Below are 17,047 nucleotides of genomic sequence, written 5' to 3' on the forward strand. Positions count from 1 at the left end.
CCAGGGTATAGAACTCCTTGGAATGCTTGCCTTGCATGCAGATGGCCCCAGATTTGATCCCCAGAACTGAGAAAAAAACAATAAAATTAAATGCAAAAATACTGTCTTAATTCCAATTGCTGAAGTAAATTTTGTTGTTGTTGTTTTTAGGGGGTTTGTGTGTTTACATGTGTGCCTGTTCTGGGGCTTCAACTCCTGCCTGGGTGCTGTCCCTGAGCTTTTTTGCTTAAGGCTAGTGCTCTACCACTTGAGCAACACCTCTATTTCTGGCTTTCTGGTGGTTAATTGGAAGTAACAGTCTCACAGATTTTCCTAACCAGGCTGGCATCAAACCATGATTCTCAGATTCCCAGCCTCCTGCATACCTAGGGCTAGTAAATAAGGCTTATAAGATAGAAGAGAGAATGAGAGACAGTAATGGTAAAACACTTGCCTATCATTAATGAAGCCCTGGAGTTAGACTGCCTTCACTATTAATATATATATGACATATACATATGTATACACACACACATACACAAGCCAGGAACTAGTGGCTCATACCTATCATCGTAGCTACTCAGGAGGCTGAGATCTGAGAGTCAAAGCCAAAAAATCTCGGAGAATCTTAACTCCAATTGACCAGAACAAATAAAAATAAAAATAAGTGGAGGTGTGGCCCAAGTGGTAGACCACTAGCCTCGAGCAGAAAAATCCAAGTGAGAACACAAGGCTCAGACTTCAAGCCCAGTATTGTGTGCATGGGTATACACACACACACACACAGACAAAGGGAAACTATTGGGAGGCAAAGATCAAAGGAATTGTTTGAGGCCAGCAGAGGCAACAAGAAGTTGAGACTCCATTTCAAAAAATAGCTGACTGAGGGGCTGGGAAGTTGGCTCTGTGGTAGAGTGTTTGCCTTGCATGCATGAGGCCCTGGGTTCAATTCCTTAGCACCACATAAGCAGAAAAAAGCTGGAAGTGGCACTGTGGCTCAAGTGGTAGGGCGCTAGCCTTGAACTGAAGAGCTGAGGGACAGCGCCCAGGCCCAGAGTTCAAGCCCTACAACCCACCAAAAAAAAAAAAAAAAACCCCAGAAATATCATTTTAGTTTCTTTTATCCAACTACTGCAAGCTAGAATTTTACATACATAATACAAACACAAATAAATGAAAGGTAGTAACCTGAAAAGATTCACAGTATTCTTTTTTTTTTTTTTTTGGTCAGTCATGGGACTTGAGCTGAGCCTAGATGCTCTTCAGCTCAAGATGAGTGCTCTACCACTTAAGCCACAGTGCCACTTTCAGTTTTCTGGTAGTAAATTGGAGATAAGAGTCTGGGGACGAGGAGGGAGCTGGGAAGGTGGCTCAGTGGTAGAGTGTTTGCCTTGTATCCATGAGGCCCTGGGTTCAATTACTCAGCACTACATAAGCAGAAAAGAAAAGCCAGAAGTGGTGCTGTGGCTCAAGTGGTAGACTACTAGCATTGAGCTGAAGAGCTGAGGGACAGTACCCAGGCCCAGAGTTCAGGCCCCACGACTGGCATTAAAAAAAAAAAAAAAGAGTCTTATGGACTATCCTTGCCCAGACTGGCTTTGAACCGTTATCCTCAAATCTCAACCTCCTGAGTAGCTAGGATTATAGGCATGAGTCACTGGCACCCAGCTTCACAGTATTCTTTAGAAGTTAGAACACAGGGGCTGGGAAGGCAGCTCAGTGGTAGAGTGCTTGCTTTGTATGCATGAGGCCCTGGGTTCAATTCCTCAGCAACACATAAGCAGAAAAAGCTAGAAGTGGGGCTGAGTGGTAGAGTGCTAGCCTTCAGCTGAAGCGCTGAGGGACAGCGCCCACGACCAAAGGAGAAAAAAATAGAAGTTAGAACACAAAGCCAGGGGTGGTACAACACAGATGAAAATAAGACAGAAGGCTTGTTTGAAGACAGCCTGGGCTACATAGTGAGTTCCAGATCAGTCAGACTAGGTTCAAAAACAAAAAACAAAAAAACTAGAAGAAAGGAGGAAGGATTCTAAATGCAAATCCCTTACCCCTATTGGAAATTAAATCGAGTATATGCTCCCCTCCGTGTGTGTGTGTGTGTGTGTGTGTATGTGTGTGTGTGTGTGTGTGTGTGTGTGTCTCTCTCTCTCATGTGTGTGCACGTGTGCACCAGTACTGGCACTTGAACACAGGACCTAGTCATTGTCCCTTAGCTTTTTTGATCAAAGATGATTGTCTACCACTTGAGCTACAGCTCCACTCCCAGCTTTCTGGTAGTTAACTGGAAATAAAACGCTTACATACTTTCCTGCCCAGGCTGGTTTCAAACCAAAATCCTCAAATCCCGACCTCCTGAGCAGCTAGGAATACAGTTGTGAGTCACCAGCACCCAGCTTTGAACCCAAGATCTTGTGCATGTGAGTCAAGCCCTCTACCAGTTGTGTTCCACCTGAATACAAATGCTTACAGAACGGCACTGCGCTCTCAGATTCTTAACATTCTCCTTCCTGTTGTATTATAGTGACTGCTTCACTTAGTTAAACTACCTGTCTAGCTTCTGTTATCACGAGTTGGTGTGGCATTTTCAAAGCACTGGGCACATCAGAATTTCAATCAACCTGCATAACCCACAAAGACCAGTGTATACTGACCACTTCCTCCGAAGCCCTTCTTGTGGATGACGAGTTTGTAAACCTTTGTGGTTCTCATCTTGTCCTATGGTTCCAGCCTTCAGCTGTTCCAATCTCGGAGCAAAGAAGTCATCTTGCCGCCCTGCCATTGAAACATAAACAAAAAAGGCCGGGAATGTCACAATGTATTGCAATTGCTCTTGGATTTTAGGCCACTGAATATACTGATGTCACTCAGCTGACAGGTGGCGCCAACCCTAGGATGAAATCAGGCCTCAAATGCCAAGTCAAGAGGAAGAACACATAGAATCTAGGAACTAGGGCAGATTTGGGCCAGAGTCTGGTCAAACATAAGAAAGTATAGTCTTTCTTGCACCATCGCTAAAACTAAGACTTGCAGTAAATGAGGCGCTCATTACCTTGTCCCCCGCCTACATCAATAATAGCCAAACGAGATCTTAGAAGAGGTTAGTCCACTCCATCTGTTGGATGAGGAAAATGAAAACCACTACCAGGGACTTACCCAAGGTCACTCAGAAAAATGAGAAACACTTCCACAATTCACGTTTCACTCACACTATTCTGGACCAGGCCAATACAAATAGGGAAGAAGGGATGGGGCACCTTTGTGGAACCTCTCCATCTGTACCAACCATCACAGGACCCTCTGGCCTCTACTTCGCCGCTTGAGGCACAGAGAGGGAGAGAGACTTGTCCAAGGTCACACAGTGGATTAGGAACAGTCAGGACTCGAACTTGAACCCACGACCCCTTTTCCTCAAACAACATCTCCCTCCCCCCAACCCCCACCCCATACACACACACATACACACTCAACCTCAATGCCGGGCAGGCAGCTCCACTCACCCGCGGCTCTAGAGCCTCTTCGCGTCTCAGGCCGGGCCCCGAGGGCCGGACCCTCGCCAGGGACCGAGCTCCTCCTCTGGACACCCCAGCTAAGACTCCACGGCCCGCGCAGCTTCCGCCCCTGAGCTCGAGGCGCCGGCAGGCCAGCCCCGGACACAGAGCGTTCACCTGAGAGCCCGCGCCGCTCCCGTGGCTCCACCCCCTGACACGCCCCCTTCCCGCCCCCACGACATTCCGCCCCCCCCCCCCCCACCTCCCCCGCCGCTCTAGCCGAACCTCCGCTTCGTCTCAGTGGCCGCGCTACTTCCTCATCCGGGACTCGCGTCAGGGGCGGGGAGTCAAGCCGGGTCTCTGGATCTGGCCTTCTCTCGGCCTTCCCGCCTCCCCGGAGAGGAAATCCGGAGATGTATTCCAGATCCATAACCTAGTGTCTTGTATCCTAAGGATCTGGGGCAATCTTAGAGAGCTCTCTTTCAGTTTAATCGAGCTTAGTGACTTCAGACTGGCCCAGAGTGACTACTGGTCAATGCAAAAAGAAAGTTTCTGGGAGAACTTTTGCAATGTGCAAAGATCTGAGGACCTGAAACTTGCAGTGTTGGCTCCTGCTAGGAAGGATCATCAGTCCACCTGGCGGGTCTTTGCAAACCCCGACCGTCCCCACCCCACCCCCCAAAAAAGATGTTACGCTCCTCTACTTATTATTCACAAGAGCTACTAGGATTTCAGACATCTGTAGGGTAACCCTACTATATGGTAGGCACCTGGCTATTTCACTGCTGAGAAACCAAGCCTGAGGAATTACATTTAGGAGGTAGTACAGACAGATCAAGACCTTATCCCATCCAGTTTAACGTGCAATAAGTATTCAGGGTTGGCTGGGCCAAGCTCCCATTTGTTGGGACATCTTTTTACAGGAAGAAAACCAGAGGGGCTGAGAAGGTGGCTCAGTGGTAGAGTGCTTGCCTTGCAGGCATGAGGCCCTGGGTTCAATTCCTCAGGGTTCAATTCCTCAGGGTTCGATTCCTCAGGACCACATAAGCAGAAAAAGCCGGAAGTGGCGCTGTGTGTGCTTTACGTGGTAGAGCGCTAGCCTTGAGCTGAAAAGCTGAGGGACAGGGCCAAGGCCCAGAGTTCAGACCCACCCACCCACACACACACACACACACACACACACAAAAAGGTGTCTCAGACTTTCCTTCCCTCTCTCCATTGCTGGCTTCAAACCTTGGTTTTTGAGGGGCTGGGAAGGTGGCTCAGTGGTAGAGCGCTTGCCTTGCATCCATGAGGCCCTGGGTTCGATTCCTCAGCACCACATAAGCAAAAAAAGCTGGAAGTGGTGCTGTGGCTCAAGTGGTAGAGCACTAGCCTTGAGCTGAAGAGCTGAGAGGCAGTGCCCAGACCTAGAGTTCAGGCACCATGACTGGCAAAAACAACAACAACAAAAAAAAAACTTTGGTTTTGAGTTCTCAGCCTTCTGAGTAGCTAGGGTTAAAGGTATGAACCACCTATACCAGATGACAATTGTCACTTAAAAAAACTAATACTACTAATTTTTGGCAATAGGGGTATAGTTCAGTAGTAGAGTGTTTTAAAAGCACACAAGAGGTCTACAGGCCTAGCAGAATAAAATGCCTAGCAGAATAAAAAGCAAAGTGTAATATAAATGGAGAAAATCATGAATATTATTAGCTGACTCCAAAAAAAATATATTCATTAGGAAATTGGCTTCCTTCTTACCTCTAAGGGATTAAATGACATGTAGAATGCTTCTTTTGGACCCTATGGTGCGAAGTGCATATTTAAAAGCAGGCCTAGAAGAAGGATGAGGCAGGTCACAGCACTTTTTGTTTCTTCAACCTTTTATCAAGGTCTGTTCATTATATATAGTCACAGTACCCAACATTAGAAGGAAATAAATGTTAAACCTGGGGATGCATGAAGCCCTGGGTTCGATTCCTGAGTACCACATAAGTAGAAAAAGCCAGAAGTAGTACTGTGGCTCAAATAGTAGACTGCTAGCCTTGAGCAAAAGAAGCTCAGGGACAGTGCCCAGGCCCTGAGTGCAACGCCACAACTGGCAAAAAAAAAAAAAAGGTTAACCCCTTAGGGAAATAAGGATGTCTAGAGAACGTGATCCATTGGTCGAAAATGATACAGAAAAGTGTAAACAATAGAAATCTGTTGCTTTGTGGAACTGTGGAAATCTCAACTGAGGCCAAAAAGCTTAATAGCCGAGTCAAAAGATGTGTTTCCCTTTAAGAGGCTGAACTGCAAAAGGGACTCTGTGTGTGTGTGTGTGTGTGTGTGTGTGTGTGTGTACATGGGCCTGTGTGTGTGTATGTGTGTGTGTGTGTGTGTGTGTGTGTGTGTGTGTGTGTACATGGGCCTAAGGCTCTGAATTCAAACCCCCGTTATTCGCCCCGAAAAAGTTAAACAGATAAAACAAATTCTGAGCTGCAGGGGCGGGGCTAAGAGAGCCGCAACTAACAAGGGGCGGGGGAGGGGGGGAGTCGAAGGCGGGAAAGGGCCGCCCTTTTTTGGAGTGCGCACGCGCACTGCGGGGGCGGGATTTGGGCAAGTCCGCATGGCTGGCTGAGGTCCCGGATGAGGAAGTGTGGGCGGACCATAGAGACGGTGAAGTGTCTGCGGCCCGGAGCGCCCCTAAACCTGGGGCGCTGCAGGTTCAGGTTAGTCTTGGCCGCGGCGGGGCTGCGTTTGCCGAGGCCAAGCTGGAGGGACAGGCCCGGGCTACGGAGCAGGCCTCAGGGTAAGACGCTGGGGGCCGGGAGACTTCACGAGGAGCCGTCCTTCCCTAGAAGGGCCTGAGGGGACCCTCCGCCGGGCGGTTCGGGCTAAAGAAGGATCCCGGGACAACCCCCCCCCCCCTTCCCCCGCCGTCGGGATGCAGAAGGGGACGGAGGCTGCGCTGCGGGCGGCCGATGAGCCAGAGAGAGAAAAAGAGAGAGGAGAGGTTCCCCACTTCCCTGGGAGAAAACAGCTTCTCCGAGTCATGCCTCCGACGGGGGAGGGGAGGACCCCAACTTCTTTCCTCAGGGAGGACGATGCTTCTAAATCGTCGGCGTACGCCTCTGCAGGTCTCCTTTCTGTGTGTCAACGGAGGGAGACCTACTCGGTGCCAAACGCGGGACTGTGCCCCTAATCTAAGGAGGGGTAACCCCGAAACGAGACTATCCCCCCCCCCTCCCCCCCCGCTAACGCCATCCAGGTGAAGGGGACCACTCGCTACTGATCCTAACTAAAAGTGACGGTGGGGAATCTTCCTTTCCCGTAAGAAACTTTACCCACTTTTCAACCCCAGGATATAAAGATCTTGTAAATGCAGTTCGAAATCAAGTCGTTTGCCCCTTTCCCCAATCTTCTCTATAGAGGGAGCCTTGCTCGTCCGCTTCCCGATGTGTAACGAGTTCCTTTACCCTCTCACTATTTATGAGAGGATGGCTTTTGGAGTGTGAGATCGACGACCCTGTGTCTCCTACTTCAAATCTTTGTGACCTTGACTCATTGCCTAGCTTCTGTCAAGTCTCATCTCTAATTTGAACCGTGCCCCTACCCCCCCGATTGTCAGGAGGGCTAAGGGAGATTCTGTGCAAATGCTTAATACATAGAATACAATTGACACATATATTAAGAAAACTAGTATCTTGCACCGAGAAGCAGAGGTTTGCATGCATGGCCTCCACTTCTCTCTCCATGAGTTTTCAACCCTTTACACCGATTTAAAAAAAGACTTCCTCCACCCCAGGGTGGAGAAAAAGATACTTTTAAAAAAAAAAAAAAAGACTCTCCTCTTAGGTCCTTCATACTCCCCACATTAACAAAGAAGGCCTCACTGAGGAGATTCAGGAAAAAAGACAGCTTTCAGAAACAGGTCAGTACTCTTAGAAGGGAGAGATGTGTTGACAGAATCTAGTTTTTTCTTTGTCCATGAAATCTGTTACTTCTTCATGGCTGGTTAGAGCTGTCTTCCCCCACTCCTGCTTATTCTAGTGGTTAAACAAAAAGCTGGGCTCCATTTGTTTATGCCATTAATCCTAGCTACTTAAGGGGCTGAGATCTGAAGATTGTGGTTCAAAGCCAGCCCCAGCAAGAAAGTCTATTATACTCATCTCCAATAAACTACCAAAAAGCGGAAGTGGAGCTGGGCTCAACTGGTAGAGCTTAAGCACAAAAGCTCAGGAACAGTGCCCATGCCCTGAGTTTAAGCCCCAGGAACCCACCCCCCCTCCATGCACCCACTGCAAGAGAATGAGTCCAACTTCTACATATCTCTGACTCTCCAAGAAAAATAAGGGTACAATTGAGGAGAGGACTTTTTCCTGCTATCTATCTAAAATAGTGCATATGGTTTCCTCTCTCTTTTTGAAAAAGAGATGGAAATCTTTCCATATGCGGAGTCTTTTGTCAGTAGAAATCAGGGACAGATTTTACTATTTCCCTCTTCTTGTGGAAACAGAGTTTTTGTTTTGTTTTGTTTTTGTTTTGGTTGCTGCTACTAAAGAGAGGAAAAGGAAAACCATACTTGATGTTTTTGAGATTTCTTGCACACACATGTTGGAGAGCTGGGTCCTGTTTAATTTATGTGCTTCCTTACTTTGCTCTCTATTTGTCTGGAGATCTTGTTAATAAGATTCTTCTTTTTCTATACCTCAAGTAGAGGCCCTTTTCTGAATTTCCTCATGAAAGGATTGGCTAAAGCCTCTGAATCTTTGAAAAAGACAAAGTCCCTTTTCTCAAGGTGAAAGGAGCATTGTGACTGTCTCAGGGTCTGATCATTATTGTGAATATTGTTACATGACACAGGCATGGCTGCTCTACGTTATTAACAGCTCCTTTGCATTGAAATTGAAGGGGAGACCTACAGTCTGGGGATTATTGGGGCACATGGTTTTCCGTTACGCTGTTTTCTTTGTTTAATTCCTTACCCCTAATTTTTTATTTCTTACTGTGTTTACATCCAGAAGTTTTATTTGGGGGACTGCTGAGTGACTCAGATAAAAGTTGCTGCTTTGTCAGGGTTTGGTAGTATAAAATACTCAGAATAAAATTGAGAGCTGCATTGTTGCTCATTCAGTAGTAGGTTTCTGATTTTATTTTCCATGTGTTTGGTTTTGGGGAGGATCTAAATGAACACTTCCAAATTACCTGAAAAGAAAAACTCCCTTTTTTTTTTTTTAAATGAGCAAGGTGTTCTTAAATTACCCCAAATGCCCTTGTACTTACTGAGAAGATTAGTGTGAGCTCTCTAGAACTATTGTTGTTGGTGTCTGGAGGTGTTCTTTGATGAAATAAAGAGAAATATAAAAGTTACCCTTTGAGAGGCCTAGGGTTTAATGGGTAGTGAGACCCTTTGTCTATTTTACAAGGGAAAATCAAGCCTGGGAAAGTTCATTTCACTTTCACTTAACACTTTGTAGGCTAGAGGACTAGTGAGTGGAGTCAGAAGAGTCAGAATAGAGACTGGCTGGGTGCTAGTGGCTCATGCCTGTAATCCTAGCTACTGAGGAGGCTGACATTTGAGGACATTGGTTCAAAGCCAGCCCGGGCAGGAAAGTTCCATTAGACTCTTATCTCCAATAAACTACTCATAAAACAGGAAGTGGCGCTGTGGCTTGGGTGATAGAACACTAGCCTTGAGCTGAAGAGCTGAGAGACAGTGCCCAGGCCCAGAGTTCAAACTCCACCCAAAAAGAAAATTTGAGACTCTGGCCTTCTCACTTGGAGACCAACAGTTTTTGCTTTTGAAACTGAGATATATGCACATGACTTCTAACTTAAAAGATTTTTTTTTTCTTTTTTCTTTTTGTCAGTCATGGGCCTGAACTCTGGGTCTGGGCGCCGTCCCTCAGCTCTTCAGCTCAAGGTGAGCAGTCTACCACTTGACCCAAAGTACTGTTTCCAGTTTTCTGGTGGTTAATTGGAGATAAGAGTCTCACAGACTTACTTTCCTGGGCTGGCTTTGAACCCCGTGCTTCAGATCTCAGCTTCCTGAGTAGCTAGGATTACAGGCATGAACCATCTTTTTTGCGGGGGAGGGGGGTCCGGTTGTGGGTCCTGAACTCTGGGCCTGGGTGCTGTCTTAGCTCTTCAGCTCAAGGCTAGTGCCCTACCACTTGAGCCACAGCACTACTTCTGGCTTTTTCTGCTTATGTGGTGCTGAGGAATCCAACCCAGGACCTCATGCATGCAAGGCAAGCACTCTACCACTGAGCCACCTTCCCAGCCTTAACATGCGTAATTTATGTTCACTGTTTTTATTTGCTTGTATGTTTTTTTTTTTCTGGTGCTGACAACCAAAGCTAGAACCTCACACTTGCTAGTCTAGCCCTCTACTACTGAGCTATACTCCCAATTCCAAACCCAGGGTTTGTTGTTTTTTGTTGTTTTTTTTTTTGTACAGTATACAGATAAATATTTAGTGGTTTCATTCACCCTACACTGTTAATACTTGTTTATAGAGTAACACTTTCCTCTGTGCATGTATCGGATCTTTTATCAAAACAATCCTGATGTTGCTTTAGTTGAATAAATCAGGAAATTTTCTATATAGGAATGTTTCTCCATTATGAATTTTGATTATTCCCTTGCATTCAGAAGTGCAGGTTTTAAAGAACTTGAATGTCTTAAAACTGTTCTTCCTATATTCTATAGCACTGCCAATATTTTGATAGATGGTGATATGAGCTAGCAAGCAAAGAATAATTTAATCTATTGCTGTAGGCCTGCATTTAAATATCACTTCCCCTCTGAGGGATCCAGCTGTTCTTGCTCAAAAACAGTGACCAGCTGTTGTGTAACTCATCTGCAGATTCTCCTCAGAAATTTGAGGACCTAGAGTTGGACTAGAAGAAAAAGGAGGTAATGTTTTGCTTCTGCAGGAAGTATGCCTATTTTTACAGGTTGAAAATTCTTAGAGTTGTGTCTAATGGAATATCAACAGATATACAAGATATTTTTTTCTTGGTTGTTGTTGCTTTGGGCCAGTAATGGTGCTTGAACTCAGGGCTTGGGTTTAGTCCCTGAGCTTTGTTTACTCAAGGCTGTTACTCTACCACTTGAGCCTTAGCTCCACTTCTGTCCTTTTGATGTTTATTTAATTGGAGCTAAGAATCTTAACAGCTTTCCAGCCCAGGCTGACTTTGAACCAGGATCCATAGATCTCTCAACCTCTTGAGTAGCTAGGATTACAGTTGAGAATCACTAGTTCCCAGCAGGTTTTTGTTCTTAAGACAGGGTCTCATGTAGTCCAGGGTAGCCTTGAACTCAAGATCCATCTACTTCACCCTTCCAAATCTTTGGATTAAGTTTCCATTTTGGCCAATGCCTATTTACAATTTTGATACAGAATTGGGAAAGGTAAAGTACTCCTTTCTCTGAAGAACACTTCACAGTTGTATGCAATTATTTTTACTGACTTCTCTCTCTCTCTTTGTTTTTTTCTTTTTTGGTGATGGACCTCAGACATTCTAAACAAGTGTTGTACCCCTGAGCTATCCCCAGCCCCTATAGTTGGCTCAGTGGTAGAGTTCTCACCTCCCATGCATGAGGCCCTGGGTTCAATTTCTCAGCATCACATAAGCAGAAAAAAGCTGGAAGTGACACTGTGGCTCAAGTGGTAGGGCGCTAGCCTTGAGCTGAAGAGCTGAGAGACAACACCCAGGCCCAGAGTTCAGGCCCAAGACCGACAAAAAAAAAAAAAAAGATGTGTATATTAAACATATTGCTTTGTGACCTTGGGTGGAGCAGTATTTGGAACAAAATCTTGAAGTAGAACAGTGAGAATGGAAATGAGTGGAGTTTACTAGGAGTCAATCTGTGGGCTAAAAGTGCTAAAGCAAATGGAGATGGAAGATTAGTTGCAATTACATATGATAATTCAAGTTTGAATTCTAGAAAAATATGCCAATGCTGAAAGGGACAAGATCAAGAATAATCATGTAGGTTCTGGGTGGTGATGATCAATGCTAGAGTAGCATTTAACATGCACTAGCCTCCTGAGTAGCTAGGCGGGAGCCACTAGCATACTTACCTCTTCTTTTATCATGTTGGGCTGGGTGCTGGTGGCTCTGCCTGAAATCCCAGTTACTCAGGAGCCTGAAGTCTGAGGATCGCTGTTCAAAGCCAGCAAGGGCAGGAAAGTCTGTGAGACTCTTACCTCCAATAAACCACCAGAAAACTGGAAATGGCATTGTGACTCAAATGGTAGAGCTAGCCTTGAGCTGAAGAGCTGAGGACCAGTTGCCCAGGCCCAGAGTTCAAGCCCCACAACAAACCAAAAAGAAAAAGAAAAATCAGGTTGGTTTTTGTTTGTTGGTTGGTTGGTTGGTGGTTGTTGTTTCCTGCTAGTTCTTGGTCTTTCTTTGAGCTTCTTTTGCTTAAGGCTAGCATTCTTATCACTTGAGTCAGAACTCTACTTCCTGATTTTTTTTTGAGTAGTTTATTAGAGAAAAGAGTCCCACAGACTTTCCTACTCAAGCTGGCTTTGAATCCTGATCCTCATATTTCAACTTTCTGAGTAGCTAGGATTGCAGACATAAGTCACTGGCAGCCATCTTTATAAAGATACAATTCACATATGCTGCAGGTAGTAGAACTCTTGTATAACACTCACAAAATCCTGGGTTCCTGGGTTTAATCTTCAACACTGTACTAGATCAATAAGATAGATCTATTTTATCTATCAACCTCTATCTATATATAAATTTACAACTTGCCAATTAATACTCATTGGTCTTTGGAATAGTCATAGTTACATAGCCATCTTTATAATCAGTCATAGAACATTTTTATTATTCTGAAAAGAAATTTTGCAACCATAAACTTTTACCTCATTCTTCCAACACTCCAGTCTTAACAAGTACTAATCTACTTTGTTTTTTGTTGTTGTTGTTTCATTATTTATTTATTTATTTTTGCCAGTTCTGGGTATTGAACTCAGGGCCTGGGGACGGTCCTTGAGCTTTTTTATTTTTATTTTTGTGCTCAAGGCTAGCACTCTACTACTTGAGCCACAGTACCACTTCTGGCCTTTTCTGTTTATGTGGTATTGAAGAAGTGAACCCAGGGCTTTATGCATGCTAGGCAAGCACTCTATCACTAAACCACGTTCCCAGCCACTAATCTGCTTTGTCTCTATACTTGCCAATTTTTGATATTTTAGGTTAGTCACAGCTGAAGCTCTTATCACTTGAGCCACATCTCCATTTTGTATAAATAGAATCTTATACACTTGTGACTGGCCTCTCACAGAGCAATTGATGAACAATTGGGTTTTTTATTTTTTGGCCATTGTGAGTGGTAATCTAAGAGCATTTGTGTACAGGTTTGTTTTTTTTTGGGGGGGGGGGGGTCTGGTCATGAGGCCTGAACTCTGGGCCTGGGTGCTGTCCCTCAGCTCTTCAGCTCAAGGCTAGAGCTCTACCACTTGAGCCAAAGCGCCACTTCTGGCTTTTTTCTTTTTGCTTATGTGGTGCTGAGGAATCGAACCCAGGGCCTCAGGCATGCAAGGCAAGCGCTCTACCACTGAACCACCTTCTCAGCCCTTGTGTACAGGTTTTGTTTTTTGTTTTTGTACTGATACTGGGTCTTGAACTCAGGGTCTAAATGCTGTCCCTAAGTTTTTGTGCTCAGGGCTAGCACTCTACTACTCAAGTCCCAACACCACTTCCAGCTTTTTGGTGGTTAGATGGAGATAAGAGTCTTGTGTGGCTTTGAACCCTATCTTCAGTCTTAGCCTTCTGAGTAGCTAGAATTACAGGCATGGAGCCACCAGTGCCTGGTTATGTACAGGTTTTTTTGTGAGCATACTGTTTTTGTATGCATATACATACATATAGACTTGCTAGTTCATATTGTAATTGTGCTTAAAGGGACAGACTTGGACAGACTTTCTTTCTTTCTTTGACTTCAATACTAGGGAATGAACCCAGGATCTTACAAGTTTTGTACATGCTCGGCAAGTGCTCTATTACTGAGCCATACCCCTTACTCCTGCCCAAAAGGACAGTTTTGTGTTATCCTCCTAGCAAAGAAACTGTAAGAAAAGGTGAGATCAAGAAAATGAAGTCTGAGATGGGGAGGAGTGAAAAGTTAAGAATTGAGAACACTTGTTTCTCAGCATTGGGCATGGAAAGAAGAGCTCTTGGACACAATGTATCAAGAGACCTAAAAAATCCATCCTCAAATTTGGTATTACGTTTTGTTGTTAAACCAGACCTAATTATGTAACTCAGGCTGGCATAGCTTTGGGTCTTAACTGCCTCTTCCGCTTTCTACATCAACAGGCCACCATGCCCTGCTTTTCTTTGCAATATTTTTTTGAATTGCCAGTCCTGGGACTTGAACTCAGGGCCTGGGCGCTATCCCTAAGCTTCTTTTGCTGAAGGGTGGCATTCTACCACTTGAGCCACAGCGCCACTTCTGGTCTTTTCTTTCTTTTTTCTTTGTTTTTGTCGGTTGGGTGGCTTGGGCACTGTTCCTCAACTCTTCAGTTCAAGGCTAGCGCTCTACCACTTGAGCCACAGTGCCACTCCCGACTTTTTCTGCATATGTGGTGCTGAGGAATTGGACCCAGGACCTCATGCATGCAAGGCAAGCACTCTACCATTGAGCCACCTTCCCAGCCCCACTTCTGGCCTTTTCTGTTTATGCAGTAGTGAGGAATCAAACCAATGGTTTCATGCATGCTAGGCAAGTGCTCTACCACTAAGCCACATTTCCAGCACTGCCAATATTTTTTTGACTCAGTTTTTTTTCCCCTCAACTATTGCATGTTTTATAGATTTCATAGATAAGCAGTAGTCTGATTTCCTATAACTTATATTATTTAAATTTATAGTATAGGCTGCTGGTAGTTCACACCTGCAATCCTAGCTATTTGGGAGGATGAGATTACAGTTAGAAGCCAGCATGGGTAAGAAAGTCCATGAGACTCTTACTTCCAGTTAACCACCAGAAAACTAGAAATGGAGCTGTGGCTTAAAGTGTTAGCATGCTAGGGGCTGGGAAGGTGGCTCATTGGTAGAGTGCTTGCTTTGCATGCATGAGGCCCTGGGTTCAATTACTCAGCACCACATAAGCAGGAAAAGCCGGAAGTGGTGCTGTGGATTAAGCGCTAGAGTGCTATCCTTGAGCTGAAGAGCTGAGGGACAGCGCCTAGGCCTAGAGTTCAGGCCCCACAACCGGAAGGAAAAAAAAAGTGTTAGCATGTTAGCCTTCAGTACAATATCTCAGAGACAGTAGAGACAGTGCCCAGGCTCTGAGTTCAAGCCCCACAACAGACCAAAAAATAAATTAATTAATGGTGCAGGAGTGGGGGCATGGCTCAAGTTTTAAAACATGAGGCCCTGAATTTCATAGTTACCAAGACCACAAAAAATGCAAGTGCGTGCACGTGCACACAACCCCACACACAGTGCAGCTTTACCCTATTATATTTGGAATGAATTAATTAAAATTTCTCTGCCCTTGCTTAGGATTAAGAAAATCATCAACATTGGAGGGGGGGGGGCTAGGAAGGGATGTAATGGGTAAACAAAGGAGGAGGCTGCAATGCTTGATAAGAAATGTACGGGCGCTGGTGGCTCACGCCTGTAATCCTAGCTACTCAGGAGGCTGAGATCTGAGGATCATGGTTCAAAGCCAGCCGAGGCAGGAGAGCAGGAGAGACCGTGAGACTCCTATCTCCAATAAACCACTAGAAAACCGGAAGTGGCCCTGTAGCTCAAGTAGTAGAGTACTCGCCTTGAGCTGAAGAGCTGAGGGACAGCGCCCAGGCCCAGAGTTCAAGCCCCACGACCGACAAAAAAAAATAAATGTACACATTATCCTGCCCATGTAATTGTAACCCCTCTGTACAGTATGTTCACAAAAAAAAATTAAATTTAAAAAAATTTAAAAAAAAGAAAATCATCAACATATAAGCATCTTTTTGTTAATCAGTTTTTGGTTTGGCTGAGTCAAAGTAAATTCCTTTTTTTTTTTTTTTTTTTTGATCGGTCATGGGGCTTGAGCCACAGTACCACTTCTGGTTTTCTAGTGGTTTATTGGAGATAAGAGTCTCACAGACTTTCCTGCCCAGGCTGGCTTTGAACCGCAATCTTCAAATCTCAGCCTCCTGAGTAGCTAGGATTACAGGCATGAGCCACCGGTGTCTGGGGAATTCGTTTTCTTTTTCTTTTTGTGACCAGTGCTGTGGCTTGAACTCGTCCTGGGCACTGTCCCTAAACTTCTTTTTGTTCAAGGCTAGCATTCTACCACTTGAACCACAGTGCCACTTCCAGCCTGTTTATGTTGTACCGAGGGATCGAACCCAGGTCTTCATGCATACTAGCCAAGCACTCTACTACTAAACCACATTCCCAGCCCTGAGTGTGTGTATTTTAACTAGTTTGGTAATATAGTATTATACTGAGAGATAAACAGTTGAGCAAATACCTTCTGTAATACAGTAAAATCCCTCTGAACCTCTTCCTCTGTAGTATTTAAGGCAGGTCTCTTTGACCCTCCCCAGGTGCGATTTCATGATCTATAACAGGAAGGTGCTAACTGCCCTACTTAGCTCAAGGTTATTCTGTGCATTAAAATGGTGCCTGTGAAAGCACTTGGGAAATCTCAGTATGCTAGGTAACAAACAGGAAGGATTCAGCTAAAGAGCTGGATTAGTAGTAGTATCTTGTTCTAGCTTGGGATAAATCTCAGGTAGTTGATGAGAATAAAGGGATATAATTCAATTTTCTTCAAAGATGAAAAACAGCTAGGTACCAGTGGCTCCCACTTGTTATCCTGCCTACTCTTTTTTTTTTGGGGGGGGGGGGGGTCCGGTCATGGGGCCTGAACTCTGGGCCTGGGCACTGTCCCTCAGCTCTTCAGCTCAAGGCTAGCGCTCTACCACTTGAGCCACAGCGCCACTTTCGGCTTTTTTCTTTTTGCTTATGTGGTGCTGAGGAATTGAACCCAGGGCCTCATGCATGCAAGGCAAGCGTTCTACCACTGAGCCACCTTCCTAGCCCCCTACCTACTCTTTTTTTCCCTTTTTTTGTCAGTCGTGGGTCCTGAACTCTGGGCCTGGGTGCTGTCCCTCAGCTCTCCAGCTTAAGGCTAGTGCTCTACCACTTGAGCCACAGTGCCACTTCCGGCTTTTTTTGCTTATGTGGTGCTGAGGAATTGAACCCAGGGCCTCATGCATGCAAGGCAAGCACTCTACCGGGGAGCCACCTTCCCAGCCCCTATCTTCAGACTGAGAACTGAGGATCACAGTTCAAAGCCAAGCTAACCCTGCCAGGAAAGTCCATGAGACTCTTTATCTTCAATTAACTGCCCCCAAAAGCCAGAAGTAGAACTGTGGCTCATGTGGTAAAGTACTAGTCTTGAGCAAAAAAGTTCAGGAATAGTGCCTGTGTCCTGAGTTGAAGCCGTAGGACCAGTACCAAAAAAAAAGAGGAAAGATAAATTGTCATTCTTCAGGGTCTCTCCATCTATTTTCATTCAATGAATATTTCCTGAGTAAACTAGATACCAAATACCTATCCAGGGCTGTAAGATTAGGCATATTC

At 45.1% G+C, this 17,047-nt stretch overlaps 2 protein-coding genes across 3 annotated transcripts in view; one reads left to right on the forward strand and one right to left on the reverse strand.

Annotated features, from left to right (window-relative positions):
• The window catches only part of Depdc5 (DEP domain containing 5, GATOR1 subcomplex subunit), a 138,306-nt gene extending 134,652 nt beyond the window's left edge, over positions 1-3,654 (reverse strand). For both annotated transcript variants that reach the window (XM_042666295.1, XM_042666296.1), the window contains exons 1-2: positions 3,477-3,654; positions 2,631-2,751 (exon numbers count right to left, since the gene is read on the reverse strand). In XM_042666295.1, coding sequence (XP_042522229.1) covers positions 2,631-2,688 — 58 coding nt within the window. In that variant the 5' untranslated portion in view covers positions 2,689-2,751; positions 3,477-3,654. The remainder of the gene's footprint in view (positions 1-2,630; positions 2,752-3,476) is intronic.
• A 2,440-nt stretch (positions 3,655-6,094) lies between these two features.
• Prr14l (proline rich 14 like) overlaps positions 6,095-17,047 on the forward strand; it is a 55,163-nt gene continuing 44,210 nt past the window's right edge. Inside the window, exon 1 of the mRNA XM_042666234.1 lies at positions 6,095-6,243. The gene's annotated coding sequence lies outside the window, so the exon portion shown is untranslated. The remainder of the gene's footprint in view (positions 6,244-17,047) is intronic.

The sequence above is a fragment of the Dipodomys spectabilis genome, unplaced genomic scaffold (genome assembly GCF_019054845.1).
Source record: "Dipodomys spectabilis isolate Male_0828 unplaced genomic scaffold, ASM1905484v1 ptg000363l, whole genome shotgun sequence".
NCBI classification, from domain to species: domain Eukaryota; kingdom Metazoa; phylum Chordata; class Mammalia; order Rodentia; family Heteromyidae; genus Dipodomys; species Dipodomys spectabilis.